The sequence below is a fragment of the Lampetra fluviatilis genome, chromosome 36, assembly GCF_964198595.1.
Source record: "Lampetra fluviatilis chromosome 36, kcLamFluv1.1, whole genome shotgun sequence".
In the NCBI taxonomy this organism is placed as follows: Eukaryota; Metazoa; Chordata; class Hyperoartia; order Petromyzontiformes; family Petromyzontidae; genus Lampetra; species Lampetra fluviatilis.
In genome coordinates, this window is record NC_136310.1 from 1463768 (window position 1) to 1480340 (window position 16573).

Below are 16573 nucleotides of genomic sequence, written 5' to 3' on the forward strand. Positions count from 1 at the left end.
TTTGCTGAACAGGCCGCACCCTGCCGATGGGACTCACGGAAGTCGAAATCGTTCTGGAGTTTGTCGCTGAAACAAAAGCTGCTTCAAACAGAAGCTGCTCCGGAGGGCCCGTAGGTCGCTTGGGCTAGTTAAACAGCTCCTTCCCAGTCTCTTTATTATTTAATGCCCATAATCCACAAGGCCAACGCACAATTATATTGTCCACACTTGACGAGTTCGCTGAGCAAATAAGCGATCACCATTATCGTCATCACCATTGCACACCGGCGCTCAGAAAGAAATACCAACGCGGGGATATTCACACCTGGATGAAGAACGATCGAGTGTGGGCACGTGCAACGTGACACGTGCAACTCGACACGTGCGTGCACAGGCCTTTGTCAGTCCGCTGCTACACGAGGGATACCCCATGCCGTGTTGGTCATAATCCGCACCTCCGATTAGCACGGTTGGCTACGTATGGTGCGAAAGAAGTTCAACTTACATACATCAATGAGGGTTGCTGTTTGACAATGTTTCACCACGCTGGTCTGTGCGGGATGGGGAAGGCTGGCGAGAATAGACGTGGGAGCATAGAAGTCCAGTACAGCAACGTGTTTTGCTGGACCTTACGTGGCACCACCCACTCAGCCGCCGAGCGTGAAACAAGGCATTGTCCATTACGATCGCAGGTCCGAGCACTATCCAGGCTAAAATCTGCTTAGCTTGCAGGTGATACGCTTGTAGGTTTCTGGGCCAACGTGCAGTTGATATTCGCAATGCGTCTCGACTCAACAAGCATGGGCCGGTAAATAAAACATGTTCACAAAACAAAAGTGTTCCCGGAAATAGTTTTCGTAAATACGATCATGCGAGGCGAGACGTGTTTTATCGTTGAGGCCTTTGGGAGAGGACTCCTAAAGGTCTCGCCAAAGGCCAGCAACGAGATTAAATTCTAATTGAATAAAGAAAACAACACAATATACTCTGCAGTGTCCTTCACGAGCCGAATGGATTTTTATTCCTAACAAAATATTTAAACCCGGACTGTGAGCGGACAAATTATTCCTGTAATGACGGTCAACATTTGTGATTTACGATTCATAATATAGATTTTTTCGAGTGAGGCCGCTGCATAATGATCAAATTTGTGTCACGAATCCCTCCACCAACCGACAAGCCTAACAAATGAAATTGTCGTGATGATGAGCGACCTCGTTACGAGTACAGGGAGGGGTTGTTCCAGTTGAAGGTGGCACGGCATGCGCGCGTCTGCTGCGTGCATCCACTCCACGTGTGCATCCACCCCATGCGTGCGTCCACTTCCCCAGAGGTATATTACCTGATGCTACGTAATGCTGATGACTTCTGAACGCCGTGTGCTCGTGGACAAAAGGCACGGCATTTACGGGGATGTCAAGCCAACGCAATTTGTATCTTCTGAGAATTAACTCGAGGAAGACACTACTTGGTCAGGTCAGAGATTTTAAGTGGTGGGTCAAAAAGGCCACGTGTCTCCCTCTCAACACAAGCATTGCGTCATTGGTGGAAATGATTCATTCCTCACACAGTGTTGGGGGTGGTGGGACAGTGATTGGTGCCTTGCTCTATGAACCTGATGACGTAAGTTTGACTGCCAGTCACAGCTAACATCAGTGGCGAGTAGCATCAGAAACGCTGTGGTCCTGGGGGGGTGCACCGAGCTCTAACCCACCCACTCATCCACCCCATTATGCCCAAGGTAGAAGGTGAGCTGCTTGGTTCAGTTGCCGAAGAAGCTCCGGCACATTGGAGCAAAAAGTCGGACATCGTGCCGTACACCCCGTGAACGCACGGGGAAAGCTCCTCTATTTTACCCCAGGACAACACGAAGACGCTGAGCGATTAGCTTCGCGTCACGGCGCGTGGCCCCGAGCGGATAATGGGCACGTGCGTGTGCGTGCGTGTGCGTGCGTGCGCGCGGACGAGACACTCACCCCCCTGCACGTAGCCGTGAATGGCACAGTCCGAAGGCCCCACGAGATGGATCAGGCTGGACTGGCTGTAGCCCACGGTGTGCGTCTCCGCTAAAGACAACAACGCGGGTACACACAGAGACACCGCCAATTAAAATGTACACAAACCTCGCTCAAAATGAACACACGATGATGTGCATTGGGGCTTGCTGGCACACTGGACTTGCAGTCCACAGCTCGTGGGTCGATCTCCCAGCATGGCAGTTAAAAGAATGGGAAAAGTTTCTGAAACGTCCCAGCCGCCTCTGTCCACCCAGCAGCGTAAATGGGCACACCACAGTGAGACGATCGGTTGGTGTCTGGCACGTGTGAAAGAGAAGACCAACATTAGCCTCCTCTCTGAGAGCCCTCCCTGGAGGAAACCCTTCCACCAGCAATGGCAGGACTGCATCTTTAGCTTTTGTGACTCGTATCACGTGTGGGGCTACTTTGCGGGCGGTGCAGAAAAAATACTTTGTTGCACTGTACTTCCGTGCACCCCTCTCCCCCATCTTCACCAACGCACACGGATCAGCGCGGTGAAGTATGGTCAAATAACGCCTGTGGCCAGAACGACGTGGGTTGGGAGGCCCTCAGCCAGCAGTGGAGTGACAAGCAGGGCTGTGCATGTACACGTGAAACGATGCGCCGATTGATGTAGCTTCTTAAGCTTAATACAAGCAACTAATCACATATGGAGCGAATGGAGGCTATTTTCTTTTGGCATCGAGTGGGTTTTACGTTAACCCTGTAGCAGCCAGTAGTAGCCACTACTTTCACCAAAACGTGACCAAGAATAGTTTATTTTTCATCAATTAATCGTCGCCGATGCCTTGCGGGCAAGTCGCAGCATCGTCGGAATCGGGGGGCGGCAGCGAGACGTTACGTTTTGCTCGAATCACTGTCATCACCTGCGGTGAGCGTTACCGTGAGATTCACGCATCGTCCGCGCGTGGGGCGCAGCGGGCGTGCCAACCGCCAAGGATGAAATTCGGCTCCGAATTTCGAGGTCACGTTTCTACCGCGCGCCGTTTTGGGTCGCCGCAATTTGCTGCACCGCCGCTCACCCCACAACAGTCAACGCTGAACACGTGTGTGGATATATTTATTTATTTACGAACAGATAAAGGGGCAGCCCTGCAACGTGTTCTTGCACTGCTCTTCTCTGGCTACCTCTGCCCCAAGCCCTACAACACCCGGTATTCCGACCTTCGATACGAGGCAGAGCCAGGATCAGCCTCCGCTTAGCTTTGGCGATGGGGGCGCACGTGCAGGGAGGTGTGGGTTGTGTCATTTGTCTCGGCGCTGCACGTATGCTGTGCGCTGAACTTCTTTCGCACCGTACGTAGCCAAGCGTGCTAATCGGAGGCGAACCGGCGCGCGGGGAGACAGCCGTCCGGGCACGGCCCCCCGCGGCCTCCGCTCCCCCCATCCGCTCCACAAAAAGCGGCGCAAGCGAAGCCGCGGGCGGCCGAGGTGCCAACCGAGAACAATCGGCACCGCAGGGGCCGCCGAGCCTCAACCCGGGCAGCCTCCCCTCCTCCGTCGTGAGCGACGATCGCCACGTCCCTCCGTCGCACCGTTGCAAGGCCACGCGGCGAGCGCCTCGTTCTCCCCCCCCCCCACCCCTTCGCCCCCCACCCCCCACCTCCTCATCGCTAATGGCAAACTGAATTGCCAATTCGTTCACGCGTTGTTGGTGACGCGCCCCCAACCCTGCCGGCAAGCCTCACACCCCTCCACCCTCCCACTCGCTCCCCTCCCCACCGCCTCTCCCCCACCCACCCACCCGCTGCACCCTCTCGGTGGCATCGCAACCCCCGCCCCCCAGGCGACTTCACGCACGGCTGGCTCGTGTCCCCTCCAGCCCACGACGACCCTTGGGGTCGGGGTGGAGGGGGAACGAGCTCCCGCCCCCCTCTCCACCCCCCCTCTCCATCCCGCTCTAATCCCAGCCTCAACCTCCCTCTCCCTCCCTTCATGTGACCCCTGCTCTCAGCGCTCCGCCTTCTCCGCTGCTACTAAGGGACATTAATCCTGCGGTAAAGGTCTCCTGCCTAATTTTGTGGGCGTGACTTTCTCTCGCTCTCTCGCTCTCTCTCCGTCTGAGCCTCCCGAAATCGTTGTCTGTCACCCACGCACAAAACGACGCCTCTCATCCGGAGCATGCAGGAGCGGTGCGCACGTTCGTTCGCTCGCAGCTCGCGACGCCTCGCGTCGTAACGAGCGGCAGAAAGAGAGAGACAGAAGCGAGGTGGAGAAAGAGGAGCGAGAGAGAGAGAGACGGGCAGACAGAATAATTGCATGGAAAACAGATCTCATTATTTCTGGTTGCCAAGCCTGATGGGATTATTAAAACGCGCGATGTACACAATGGCTGCGGCAGAACACGTTCGTTGTTATTTTTAGCATGGAAGGGGAAATAAATGTATTGCCAAATACGGCGGAACCCGGTTGGTGCGCTGTTAGAACGTAGCATCTGAATGCATCGAAAACGCAAGGAATTTTGACACTAAACGAGAGCAAAAAAGTGTGTTTGTAAATCCAAAGTGCCGTGCTCTCTTCAGAAGGGGCACGGGAAATTGACATTTAACCGCATAGCTTTTTTCTTGGCGAAATGAGCGCCAACACCTCAAAAACACTTCGTGCGTATACGCTCCAAACGTGTCAACCAATCCAGAGTGAGAAAACAACAACAACAACCAAGTAATCGGATGCTCAAGCAAGGCAGCCACATGACGTCCAATCAGGAGCCGGCGGCAGTGCACAATCGCTGAACGGCGTTTCCGACCGTAACCACTTGCAAGGCGACCAATCCAGGGCACAGTCGTGTCAGAGTTGGCTCTGGATCACTGGACGGAAGGTTTATTTATTAATTCAAATATACAGGGAGTGCTGGCGTTAAACCGGGTTCCACCGTATCGCGACCGCACGCCGTTGCTTACCCTTGCTCCGCCACTCTGTAGACCCAAGGCCGCAGTGAGAGAGAAAGGTTTTGTAATCAATGCGTGTGAACGTTAGAACATGTTCGTTTTTGCTTTGCAGTCAGTGGTTCAACACAGGTGAAGCACACAACTTAAATCTGGAACATAGGCGACAAAGCACACATTTAATCACAAACACAGGCAGGATTGTATGATCTTTGTGGAAATGCAAGTGTAATATAAACGTAACAAATGTACAGCATTTCCATTTATGACTCGGGGCTAAAACATCGTCTGGAAAAGGATAATTTTTTTTAATTTTAATGACGACCAATAGGCAACAACGACTGAAAATGATGACGTTAATGACCGTTAACGGCGATGATGGTTATTTTTGACGGACCATCATTGCTATTATTATCATCTCATCTCGCTTTAATTTCAACGCATTTCACGACAGCCGCACCCACTGGCGGCGTGGCGTGTGTCATCTCAAATAGATGCAGACGCACGGTGCGGAGGACAGGCGAAGGCTCAGGATTACACCGGCGAGGCTTAAACAAGCCCCCCCCCCTCACCCCACCCCCCCCCCCCCCCCCGCGAGAGACATCGTTGGCTCTTCAGCGGCACTTTAGCAATAAACGCCGCGATCGACGCCTGCGCGATAAAAGGGCTCAAGTGCACGCGGGCTGCCGCTGTTTGGGACAAACATAGCAGGGGCACGGTTACCGCAAGAGCGCGCGGGTTTATCGATGACGTGGATTTTTTGTTTTTAAGATGACGCCGACACCGACCAACAACGGCGTTTTCTCCCACAGCGTGAAAACTCCGGCTCCGGTCCCTTTTGAATTTAAATTGCCAATGGTGTCGTGGCCGCGCTTATAAAGAGACAAGCCACGAGGGTGAAGGAAAATCGTTCGGGAACTCCTACCCAACAGCAGAGCGCCGGGTCGAAACACGGAGGGGCCGCGATGGAAGATAACATTGAAGACCCCTCGCGCAGTCGGTGTGAATCAGATAAGCCATCCCAACCACGACCCGACGCAGCACAACGAGCCGATACATTCCTAGCCAGGGCGGCAGAGGACGGCGCTGTGGTAGCGCTCGTGCCTCACAGAAAGGTTCCTGGGGGTTCGATTCCCAACTCAGGTGTCTATGTGTGTGGCGTTTGTATGTTCCCCCCTTATTCTCCGTGGGTTTCCTGTGGATTCTCCCATTTTCTTTCGTACCAAAAAAGAAAAAACACGGACAACGTAACTGGTACTTGCACAAACATCCCAACGCCGAAAAATTAACTGGAAAAAAAATTCAATTGGGATTACACAACAACATCAGCCCCTATCTGTGACAACTTGGTAGGAACGTCCTACAAACAAATGCACTTAACCAGCTGACAATTATAGTGCCCTTAAATCACCCATGAAATCCAGGTGAATGTCAAGGACAACTACAAACATTAGGCAATATCAAGAGCCAAAAATGTTTCTAAATCAACCGATAAATACATTATTGGGTGTCACTATGGCTTTCAGAATACGGCTTGCTTACGGAATAAGAGTGTGTTTGACACAAACACCAAACTAAATGCACCACAACCACCGCCCCCAAGCGTGGATGAAAAGTCTGTTTGTCCGCGTATGTCTGACAACCGTGGTAATTCACGGGTATTTTCTCCCTCGGCAAGAGAGGTGGACAATCGGACACTTCTTCTTGGTTCTTTCGGTAAAGTCACGTAGAAGGGAAGTAATAAAATAATAAAAATAAAACATAATAAAATTATTCTCACGACGTTTCGGCCACAACGCAAGCAGCCGTCCTCAGGTGAAAACCAGGTCTGTCGCCTCGACGGACCTGGTCTGTCGCCTCGACAGACCTGGTTTTCACCTGAGGACGGCTGTTTGCGTTGTGGCCGAAACGTCGTGAGAATAATTTTATTATGTTTTATTTTTATTATTTTATTACTTCCCTTTCTACGTGACTTTACCGAAAGAACCAAGAAGATGAATCCCTGCAGTCACGAAAGCTTTAAATCAAAACGGACACTTCATCGCTGTGACTGAAAATGAGTTCCTGAAGAAGCTCCCAAGCACGTGGAGCGAAACGTCGGTCACCGTCCCGTGCAATGTGCGGCGTGACCCAAAGATGCGCCCAGAGGACACTTTGAGAAGCGCCGTCTGAGCGCCGTGCCGTTTGGCTCGCGCAGCACGCCTTGTGGGAGACGGTCGTAATAACACGACGTGCTACGCCGAGGTTTTTATTTTATTCTGCTTGCCGTGCAGCCACCAAGCGCTCCGTCATGCCGGCATGTTCGACGCAGGGCTTTGGGTCCACGCGCCAATCACTGCCAAAACCTCAATGACGCAACTCCCCGGGGGGAGGAGACACAGGTGGCCACGCCAAACACCGGTGCCCGGGCGCCTTGCGGCAACTATAGCAGCCAGGTGCTCGCTAATAGGATGTGAGCGGGCACATTTGGCAGACGTGAAAGGAGAACTATTTTTGTTGGGCTCATCGTGTGCGTCGCCACCGGTGAAATATCGGTCCCTTCGTCCCCCCCACCCCGCCTTCATTGCGCCAACGTCTGGAGGGGTGGTGCGTTATTTTGAAACGTTACGTTTTTCTGTTAAGTTAAGTGGGGGGGCGACAGCTGCCAAGGTGCTGAAGGACGCGGCAACATTGTCGGCGACGATGGCGGAGATAACGCTGGCAGTGACGAATGAGGACGGCACAGTGATGAATGAGCACGATTACGATGATAAACAGGAAGGGTGCCGCCGCTGTTGGGAAGTGAGAAATTATCAAGATGCAGATGATGATTAATGAGAAGACGATGTGGGGGTGAGGGTGGTGGTGTCATGACAACAACGGAGGGACTCTGTGAAACCGCGTGATGGACATTCACATCACAACAGATATTTTACAGATGTATTTTTACACCGGCAATTAAGGCAACAAGAATAATGGCCACGCGACGTGACAAAGGGCCCTATTACGTACGCAGATTAAGCCTGCTATCTGTAAGTGCCTCATTTTAATAAATTGGCAAGCCCCATTTGAAAAGGACTGTGCAGACAAATGCATTCTAGGGTGAAGCCATTGACGTAAAAGGTGCTGCTGCTTCTGTCCCTATATCATGAAAAACAAAAACAATGACATTATTTTGGTTCAACACAGGAAAAAAAAACATTTAATTGAATAACAAGGGATTACACATTTAGAGTTGACAAATTGTTTCAATTTCAAAATGACCGTCTTGAGATTACAGGGGAAGAAACATTACGATTCTATCTCAACACACTCGAAAGGTCCGTGGCACTAAAACCCAACAATTACTTTTAATTTGCTTGACAACGTTTTAAAATTAGATGATTTATTTAAAAAAACTAAATATTTCCAGGAACATTAAATATTTCTCAATGCTCAGCAGTTAGTTGTGTTTACCGTTATCATTCGTTATTAATAATTTATCTGTGTTATTAATCTGGGTGGACTGATGATGGAATTCGATTCCCGGCCCATGGCTGACATCGTTGGCGGGTGACATCAGAACCAGTTTTGGGCCTTCCCCCTTTTTACACCAACGTGCCACGGCCATGGGTAGGGCCCTTATCCAGCAGTGGATCGACAAGGGGCCCTACGCATCAACGAATTGAGACAAAACGTCCCCAATGTGTGTATGCAAAAAAGGATTTCGTGCCGCCACTGTGCTATGCAACTGCTCCCACGATGCACTTTACCGGGACTGATGATAGGAGTGAGGGAGAACGCCGGTTTCGCCATGAGCTCCACTCTCGCGCTCTTCTGGGCGTCGTATCTCGTCTGGCCATCGTCGCGCTCCTCATCGCATCCGTACTGCCGACGACAACGACAGCGATAAACAGCGACCGTTGGATGCCGTCCGAAAACAACGCACACGTTGAGCCGATTCTGGCAACATGGACACTGGCACGAAGGTGGCGAGAAGACTCGCCAAGCCCAGCAGACAACTCGGCCACAGCGCGGAGATTTGTGTCACTTTGCTTGGATTTTTCCCTGATATATTCCCAAAAGATGCTAACGTTTGATAGGTCACCCGCAAATTACGGCGATTGGGGAAGTGCAAAGCGGCACTGCCCGCTTTCACGCGCAGAGCTTAGCAGGACTTGCGTGGGAAAACAACCTCGATATTCAACGAGGATTCTCCCTGGGCGAATAGACCTTCCTGTATTTTTGTTACACTTTAGGCCAATCGTGCTACTGGCACTGTGTCGTGAGATGAATAATCTATTTTGAAATCTTTCAGAGCAGTGCGTGTGCCCCTCACACGAGAAAAAATATTTCCGTAGAACTTCTCTTGCAAAATCCCACAAGTGGCCTTTGCATCCTGCATACTCTATGCGGCACCCTCTCCCACACACACACTGCGATGAGGATGTCGCTTGACAGCAAACCAAATGGACGTCATTCCTGAGAACTGGAATTAGGCCAATCTGGGGTGCAGAAAATAAAATGAACAAACTAGTCATTTGTGTGTGCAGTGACTAATGACTGCACTGAGACCATGCACTCACTATATCATTGAGCAAGTGGATTAATTAGAGGTGGCTGCCCTGATTCTCCAAACCAGGACCTCCTGGCCACCACGGACCACATGCGACGACGTCTTATTTTAGAAGCGTCTGCATGACGGGTCACGTACAATCCCGGTTTCCGTTGCAATAAACGACCTAGGGCCTCAAAGGCATCTTAAGCGGTCATGAACAAAGGTCATATGTAAATGTTATTAATTTATCAGACTGAAAACACAGAGATATTCAGGGTCACTAAATCATCACTGATCTAATTTAATATCCAAGCTTCTTGCACCGTGGCGTACGCAGCATCCCACCAGGCCCCAGAAAACATTCGGGGAAGGGTAAGGGCGGAGCGCTGCAACTGCTCGCTTACGCCACTGCTGGCGGCAGGGCCTCCACTAGAGAGAGCTCTGGCGAATCCCTCTACAGAGGGTATATTGGCCTACCCTCCCATGATGGCCAGACGTCTTGGAAGAGGTGTGAATACCCACACTTTATCCCACCACACGCGACCAACCAATCAATCAACTGACGGACAGGACAGCCCGCCGCTTGACAGGAGTCGAACTGTAGCTCTGCCACGACGAGACTCGTTTGTTCATTTTTATTCTCCTCCGTCTTGGTTCGCAGCTCGTCCCTGCGCGCCCGCAATCGGCGTGTCCCGTTACCTCGATGGGCGGGACGGGAAGCACTTTGTCCGGGCTCTTGATGGAGAGGGGGACGTACCACAGGGTGGCCTTGTTGGTCACGCGCTTGCTGCCTGATTGCACAGACACAGAAACGCACGCGCGCACACAGACACACGCATGCGCGCACACACACACGTAGCATCGCACAGGGAGAGTGTTACCAACGGAAACACGCCCACCAATGAATAATGGTGAGCACTGGCCCTGCAAAGTTCATCTGGATACATTTCAGATTGCTAGCTCTCTCTACGTGCCCCCTTGCTCTCTCAAAGACGTCGGCGATCGTGGCCCTCTTCCTTTTACGCTCTCTCCATGATGCTGCTCAAGAACTTGGCATTTGAAGCTCCCAGTTGCATCATCAGCTTTTTGTAACTCTAAATTTCCCAGTCAAAGCATTATATTTGGTCTCTTGCTTTCACATTACATGTCCAAGATATCTAACCCGGCCCTTTCTCTAATTATTCTCGTAAATGTTATGTTTGTACCCGGTGTCTGTCCATTACATTTTTAATATGCTTCCTAAAAAAAAACACACATTTTTGTTGCTTCTATCTTTTTTTCGTAGGGTCTTTGTTCTTGATCAGCTGTCAGAATTTAAATATCAGTGTGACTCGTCACGTGCCAAATAGTACTCTGGCTGGCAGGGAAACATTGGCAAGCGTTTGTCCCCTGCTATGCGTGACCACACTTGAAGGGATCTCAGAAGTAGTTGAAGGATATCGAAAGACGACGGGTCGCACCGCCCTGCGAGCGATCCGAATGGATTCTTCTTCTCGTGACGACGCGATGCCGATCGCACCATCAGAATAAAACGGGACAAAATGTTTGGTTTACGAAACAATTAATTTAATATATTTTTTTAGCAATCACACCTCTCTCTGACTTCACGGTGGCATGAGGGACCCCCACAAAGTTTAAATTATTATCTCTCATCAACAAAGTTGTTTAACTTGTGCCGGGCCAGCGCGGTTCCAATTTCTAAATAATAAATAGTTGTGTTTTTTTGAGGGCAGGGGCAATTTTTATCTTCCTTTAAAAAAACTTAAAGATAGAAATTGTCCATTCTCCTCTCATGTTTTTAAGCACACAAAGAAAAAGATCTCCCGTATAGCCTAAAGCAGACTCTTTTTTTGTGGCAAGTGCTGTTTGCGAGTAGCACCCGTGAAGGCCACCAGGGCACACGAGAGGGAAGTGGGTGGCCAGCATCACGCCCGGCCACCTTTGCCTCGCTAGCGATGGTGTTCGCACACCGCACGGGGTACTCAATTTGAGGCCGAGTCGACCTCGGGGAGGCCCAGGACCGGTTCAGATAATTGTCAACGATCTTGGCGGACGCGAGCCGGGAATCGAACTGGAGCAGACGGGTTCGCAGCCGAGTGCGCTAACCACTGCGCCGCCTCTCCGAAGCCGCCCACACTGACTGCAGCCGTCAAGAGGCTTTAGAAAAATTGCCACCGGTCTGCCAACGGCCGGCATCGTCCAATTCACCGCAAGAATGATTATTTTAGCTTCACATCTGTCGCCCCAACCAAATTGCTTTTTCGACACCTTCATCACAAATCCCAATGGGGCCCGATCACTGCCCAAAATAAATTTAATAAACCCACAAAATGCTATTAATAATAATAAATATACACAGCCACTTTTAACGTTCATGCGGACAAGCAGAGGAAAATTATTTGCCCAAAACAAATTGCTGCGAACGTGGAAATTAATTTGTCGTGGTATTTTAAATTCATTGGTTGAGATTTCTAAGAAACTGTATTGCATTATCTCTAAACTCTGAATTAAATTAGAGGCGTTGTGACGGATGATTATTTTAATCTAACCATGAATTGCGGCTGATATCCTTGTATGGCAATACACTGCAATGCTAACTTAGTTCTAAGAAAGAGGTTTCTTTGTATCCGTGTGTTTTTCATTAGATATTTACGCTGAAACACGTACTCATTTATTACGTTGTTTTGTGCTTGCGTGTTATTGTGCTGCATATGAATTGCGCGACGGTCGATTTATTGAACATTACCTTTAGGACGATTCTCAATAGTTCATCATCAACCACCATGATCATTGCAGTTTCCCAAGATCCTACTTTAGTCAGAACCCTAACTTCAAATGAATTGCAACCACTCGCAAAAAACTGCCTTCAAATCTCAACACGTGAGCTGCCAATTTAAGGCCATGCGACGGTACAGCACTTTTACTACCCTCCAACATTTTACTTTGCAAAAGTCAAATTATAGAAAACACAATTGATATGTTGAACAAAGTAAACATTTCAATCCGCGGCAGCTGTTTACGAAGGTGCTGCGAGCGTACGGCCCACTTCACAACGCCGAGACAAAGTAAATTGTTCTTATTTTTTTTATTTAAAGCTTTCGTGACTGCAGGGATTCATATTCTTGGTTCTTTCGGTAAAGTCACGTAGACTTTACCGAAAGAACCAAGAATATGTTCTTATTTTGTTGATATTCCACAAACAAAGAAGCAAGCCACACTTCTCGAGGCACAAATGGTTCGGAGCAGGTATGGCGTGATATAGGATATTGTCACCAGGGTGACGAGATGTTAACTACCTTGCCTGGCATACAGGATCTAAAAGGCATGGCTTGATGTAAAGGATATTGAGGATAGACTGCGGCCGTACATTATTTGTCTCTTCCGCTGCCCTTCAGCAGAAACTGATTTGACGGTGTGAATGAAAAAAGAAGGTAAGAAAGCAGGGAGGAATAGACAAAACATAACAGAGATTGGCTCCGTAGTATTTCATGCGTGAGCAGGTCCTTACATGCCACCGGCGAGGTGAGCCCATAGCACACACAACGCCCCCGCGAGCCCTGCCCTCTGCCTGCCCTTCCCCCAGCTTGCTTTCCAAACACAGCCGCCCCCGGGGGGGGGGGGGGTCCACTTCCACACTCGGTGCCGTGACCGATCGCAACACCTCATCCGTGCAGGGTCACAAATAAAAACCCTCCTTACCCCTCGACCGCATCATCCCGTACAATCCCCCCCCCACCTCCCGCCACGGCCAATATCTCCCCCCTGCATCAATCACGCCGGGCCGCGTCGGCAGCTGCACCGCCCCCCCATTCAGTTGATTCCCAACTCGGCCATCCCCGTGACGAAATCTGAACACCCCTCCCCGCCACGGGCACCAGTTCAGTCCTGTCGGGCCCACAGGCACAGCAGCAGCAGCCCCTGCGCTAACACATGTGCATCAAACCCAACCGTTTCTCTCCCTCTCTCGACATCTCTCTTCATTTCTCCCCATGTAGCTCGTTCTCCAGCGATCTCCTACCACTAACCGAGTCATCAGAGATTATTTGTAACGTATTATCGTTGCAGTTGAGCATAGCCCCCATTTTCTGCACATTGTGAATAAATGTGTTCTGCAGGGAGGTCTGTGTGTGCGTACATAGAAGTGTTGTGGGGTGCGATAGTGCATTGTTTATTACCACGCTGCGCTACAAACCTGGCTACCCATGTTCGATTCCCGCTCATGGCAACACCAGTGACGATTATCTGAACTGGTCCTGGGCCTCCCCTAGGTCGACTCAGAGTTGCTCGCTAACAGCACTTGGCCGGCAGTATATTAGGCTAAACATTTTAATTGATCGTGATCTTCACAGGGCAAAGATAGATTGTGCATGTGACATAATTTACTTAGAATGTATGGAAATCACACGATTGTGTTAATTGTAGGCCGGTGCAGTGAACGAAACGAGATGTAGCAAGTGAGAAACAACACACATTGGACAGCACAAACGAGACAAACAAAAATAACTGACAATTGAATCATATCACAATCCCAAACCATGGCAATTCACTCATTCATTCATTTGCTAGGGAGGGGGGATGGCAGCAGAGTGGTTAGGGCGCCGCACCATGAACCCGTCGACTTCAATTTGATTCCCAACCACGGCGAACATCAAGTGGCGAGTGATATCAGAACCTGCGCTGCCCTCCCCAACCCAGCTGCACGAAGCTGCACGAAGCTGCTTGGTGATGTATGGCGATAACAAACCCCAATGGCAGACTTGGCGTGTGGAGACTTCCACCCCATTGGTGGAATGGGAATAACTTGAATGTGTTGCATTTATTCATTTGTCGATCTACCCGTTAATGTGAAATGCCGCACAGAAACAAACGGCCAGCCAGCTGATCTGGGTGGGATCCAGACATCGCATCCCAAACCAAAACTATGAACTATTTTTTATTTGATCAGATGAAGCCCACTGAGCTATATATCTCTTTTTCAAAAGCTACCTGACAAAAAACGGGAGCTTAACAACGTGGACATGTATATCAGACAAATTCTCTAAACGCACATTGACTTTAAAAGTGGAGGGAAAACCAGAGGACCCGGAGAAAAATCCACGCGACCACGGGGAAAGTGAGAGAGACAAGCAAACCCCAGACACACAGGCGTCAGGATCGGGATGGGACCCACGATCTCCTGAACACCAGAGGAGGGAGTTAACATCTCCCCCACCGCGCACACGTACAATACACTCTGCCCAGGCTGAAAATAAAACGTGTCCCCGTATCCCAGCGGGGAGGAGAGATGGAGTCGCGCGTGCGCGTGTGGCGGGGCGGCCGGTTCTCCGGGTGCCTCCCGCTGGGGGCCGCTTTCTCTCGCCGTTAATTACCGAGCGAGATCGGAACACACGGTGGGGGGGGGGGGGAGACAGCGTGCCGTGCCGGTGGCCCACACTGTGCATGTCCCACGAGTGTGTTGTGGCCACGTGTCATCGTTTCTATGTTTCCGATTAACGCACTAAAATGAGCACCACCGGGGTAGGCTTTTGCGTTCGTGCCTCGTGCTGTTTGTCACAATGTCCGACGTTTCGCTTCCGCGTGCTGGGAGCACCAGAAGCGGAACGTCGGACATCCTGGCCAAACAACACGATCCCGTTAAGCACATCGGAGCACTTTAACGACGTGTGCTGACGCGGCGAACCGAGAGCACGGGTCCGCTCCAATGCGCTTCGTGGGTGTAATGACGTCTTGACAGAGCCGCGGCGGAGCTTGCAGGTAAACAGAGTAACATTTTCCACTCTGCCTAAATGCGGCCGTGCCATGGACAGACTTGGCTCAGGCCACGGGACCGCGGCATTTCCATCGCGCTAATGGACGCGGGCGCCGCTCCACTGCCGACTGGAGCAGGCAAATGCTATGCTCGGGCGTTCGTGACTGCTGCGTCTACACAGAGACCTTTTCCGGGAGCGCCTCTCTTAATCTGCACAAGGAAGAGGGGGCAGCCCTGCCAGCGATGGACCACGCCACTGACCGTGGAAGGGCTTCCGCCTCGGGGGGAGTGCTGGAGAGCCACCTCCAGTAAATATTTTGGCCTACTCTTTCGCTCTGGCCAACTACCTTGGAAGAGCTGGGAGTAGGCATGCGTTATAGCCAGCCGCACGCAAACCTGCCGCCCGATTGTGGTTGCAATAATTTAGACTGCTGGGTGGACAGAGGCGGGGCAGTTTAAGAAGCCTCCACCATCATTTCAACCGCCGGTGACGTGTGATGTGCAGTTGCAGCAAGCTAACCATCACGCCACTGCAGCATCCCTTTTGAATGTGCGGTGCGGATTACAATTCGTTTTTTTTTTTTAACACAAATTAATTTTGTTGTTTTTGCAACGCTTCCATTACATATACATACACCAGACACAGCGGGACAGAAGAGATAATGGGAATAAAATGAGGAAGACGATTAGACGGCAATTAGAAGCGTAAACGCAAGTCACATTCGGGCAGCGTTAGCGCTTTCAGCACTCGTTCACCTCAAGCGCTCAAGCGTGACACACCAACATCCATATCCTTTCTGCCTCTTAAAATTAATGCGCATAAACGAGGGAAGCTACAATGATTCACATCTGCAATTAATAACAGCACATTGCGATGCTAAACATGAAGTTAAAAATAGCACCGGTTATAACGAGGTGGATCGGGAAGCACTTCCCCCCCCACCTCAGCCCCCCCCCGAAGCGCTCAAACAACCATCGCCGTCGTCGTCACCGTTACCGGCGGGGGTGGGACGCGCCGCAACACGCTGGCCCATGCTAATCACGCTAATTAACGGCACTTGAAAAGAGCCGCGAGGCCGACACCTCATTAGTCACGCACGCGCTCAGTGGCGAAAGCCACAGATTGGAGGGTTATAAAGGGGCGGCTGTGTGGGCACGATGGGGCGATGCTGGGGTGCCCCCCCCCCCCACCGTGGCTGGTGGCGTCTGGGGCACGGCAAGCGGCGTTATTGATGGGACCTTCGCTCGTGCGCACCCCCTCCCCTCGCCCCCTCAATTTGTCCGCCCGCGTTGATTGGAGGAGAGAATACCACGGGGCCCATGCTGCATCTGATTTAGCTTACAGAGCCGGTCATAAAAGGGATATTCAACCGATTCGGGGGATTGAGTTAAACCGCAGCTATTT

General features: G+C 50.9%; 1 protein-coding gene across 4 annotated transcripts in view; it reads right to left on the reverse strand.

Annotated features, from left to right (window-relative positions):
* Positions 1 to 16573, reverse strand: part of ACOT7 (acyl-CoA thioesterase 7) — an 89444-nt gene that overhangs the window by 38517 nt on the left and 34354 nt on the right. For 2 of the 4 annotated variants that reach the window (XM_078873177.1, XM_078873175.1), the window contains 4 exons: positions 10119 to 10210; positions 8635 to 8749; positions 4919 to 4933; positions 1956 to 2045 (listed from right to left, as the gene is read on the reverse strand). In XM_078873177.1, coding sequence (XP_078729303.1) covers positions 1956 to 2045; positions 4919 to 4933; positions 8635 to 8749; positions 10119 to 10210 — 312 coding nt within the window. The remainder of the gene's footprint in view (positions 1 to 1955; positions 2046 to 4918; positions 4934 to 8634; positions 8750 to 10118; positions 10211 to 16573) is intronic. The other 2 variants (XM_078873178.1, XM_078873176.1) reach the window with 1 other exon arrangement.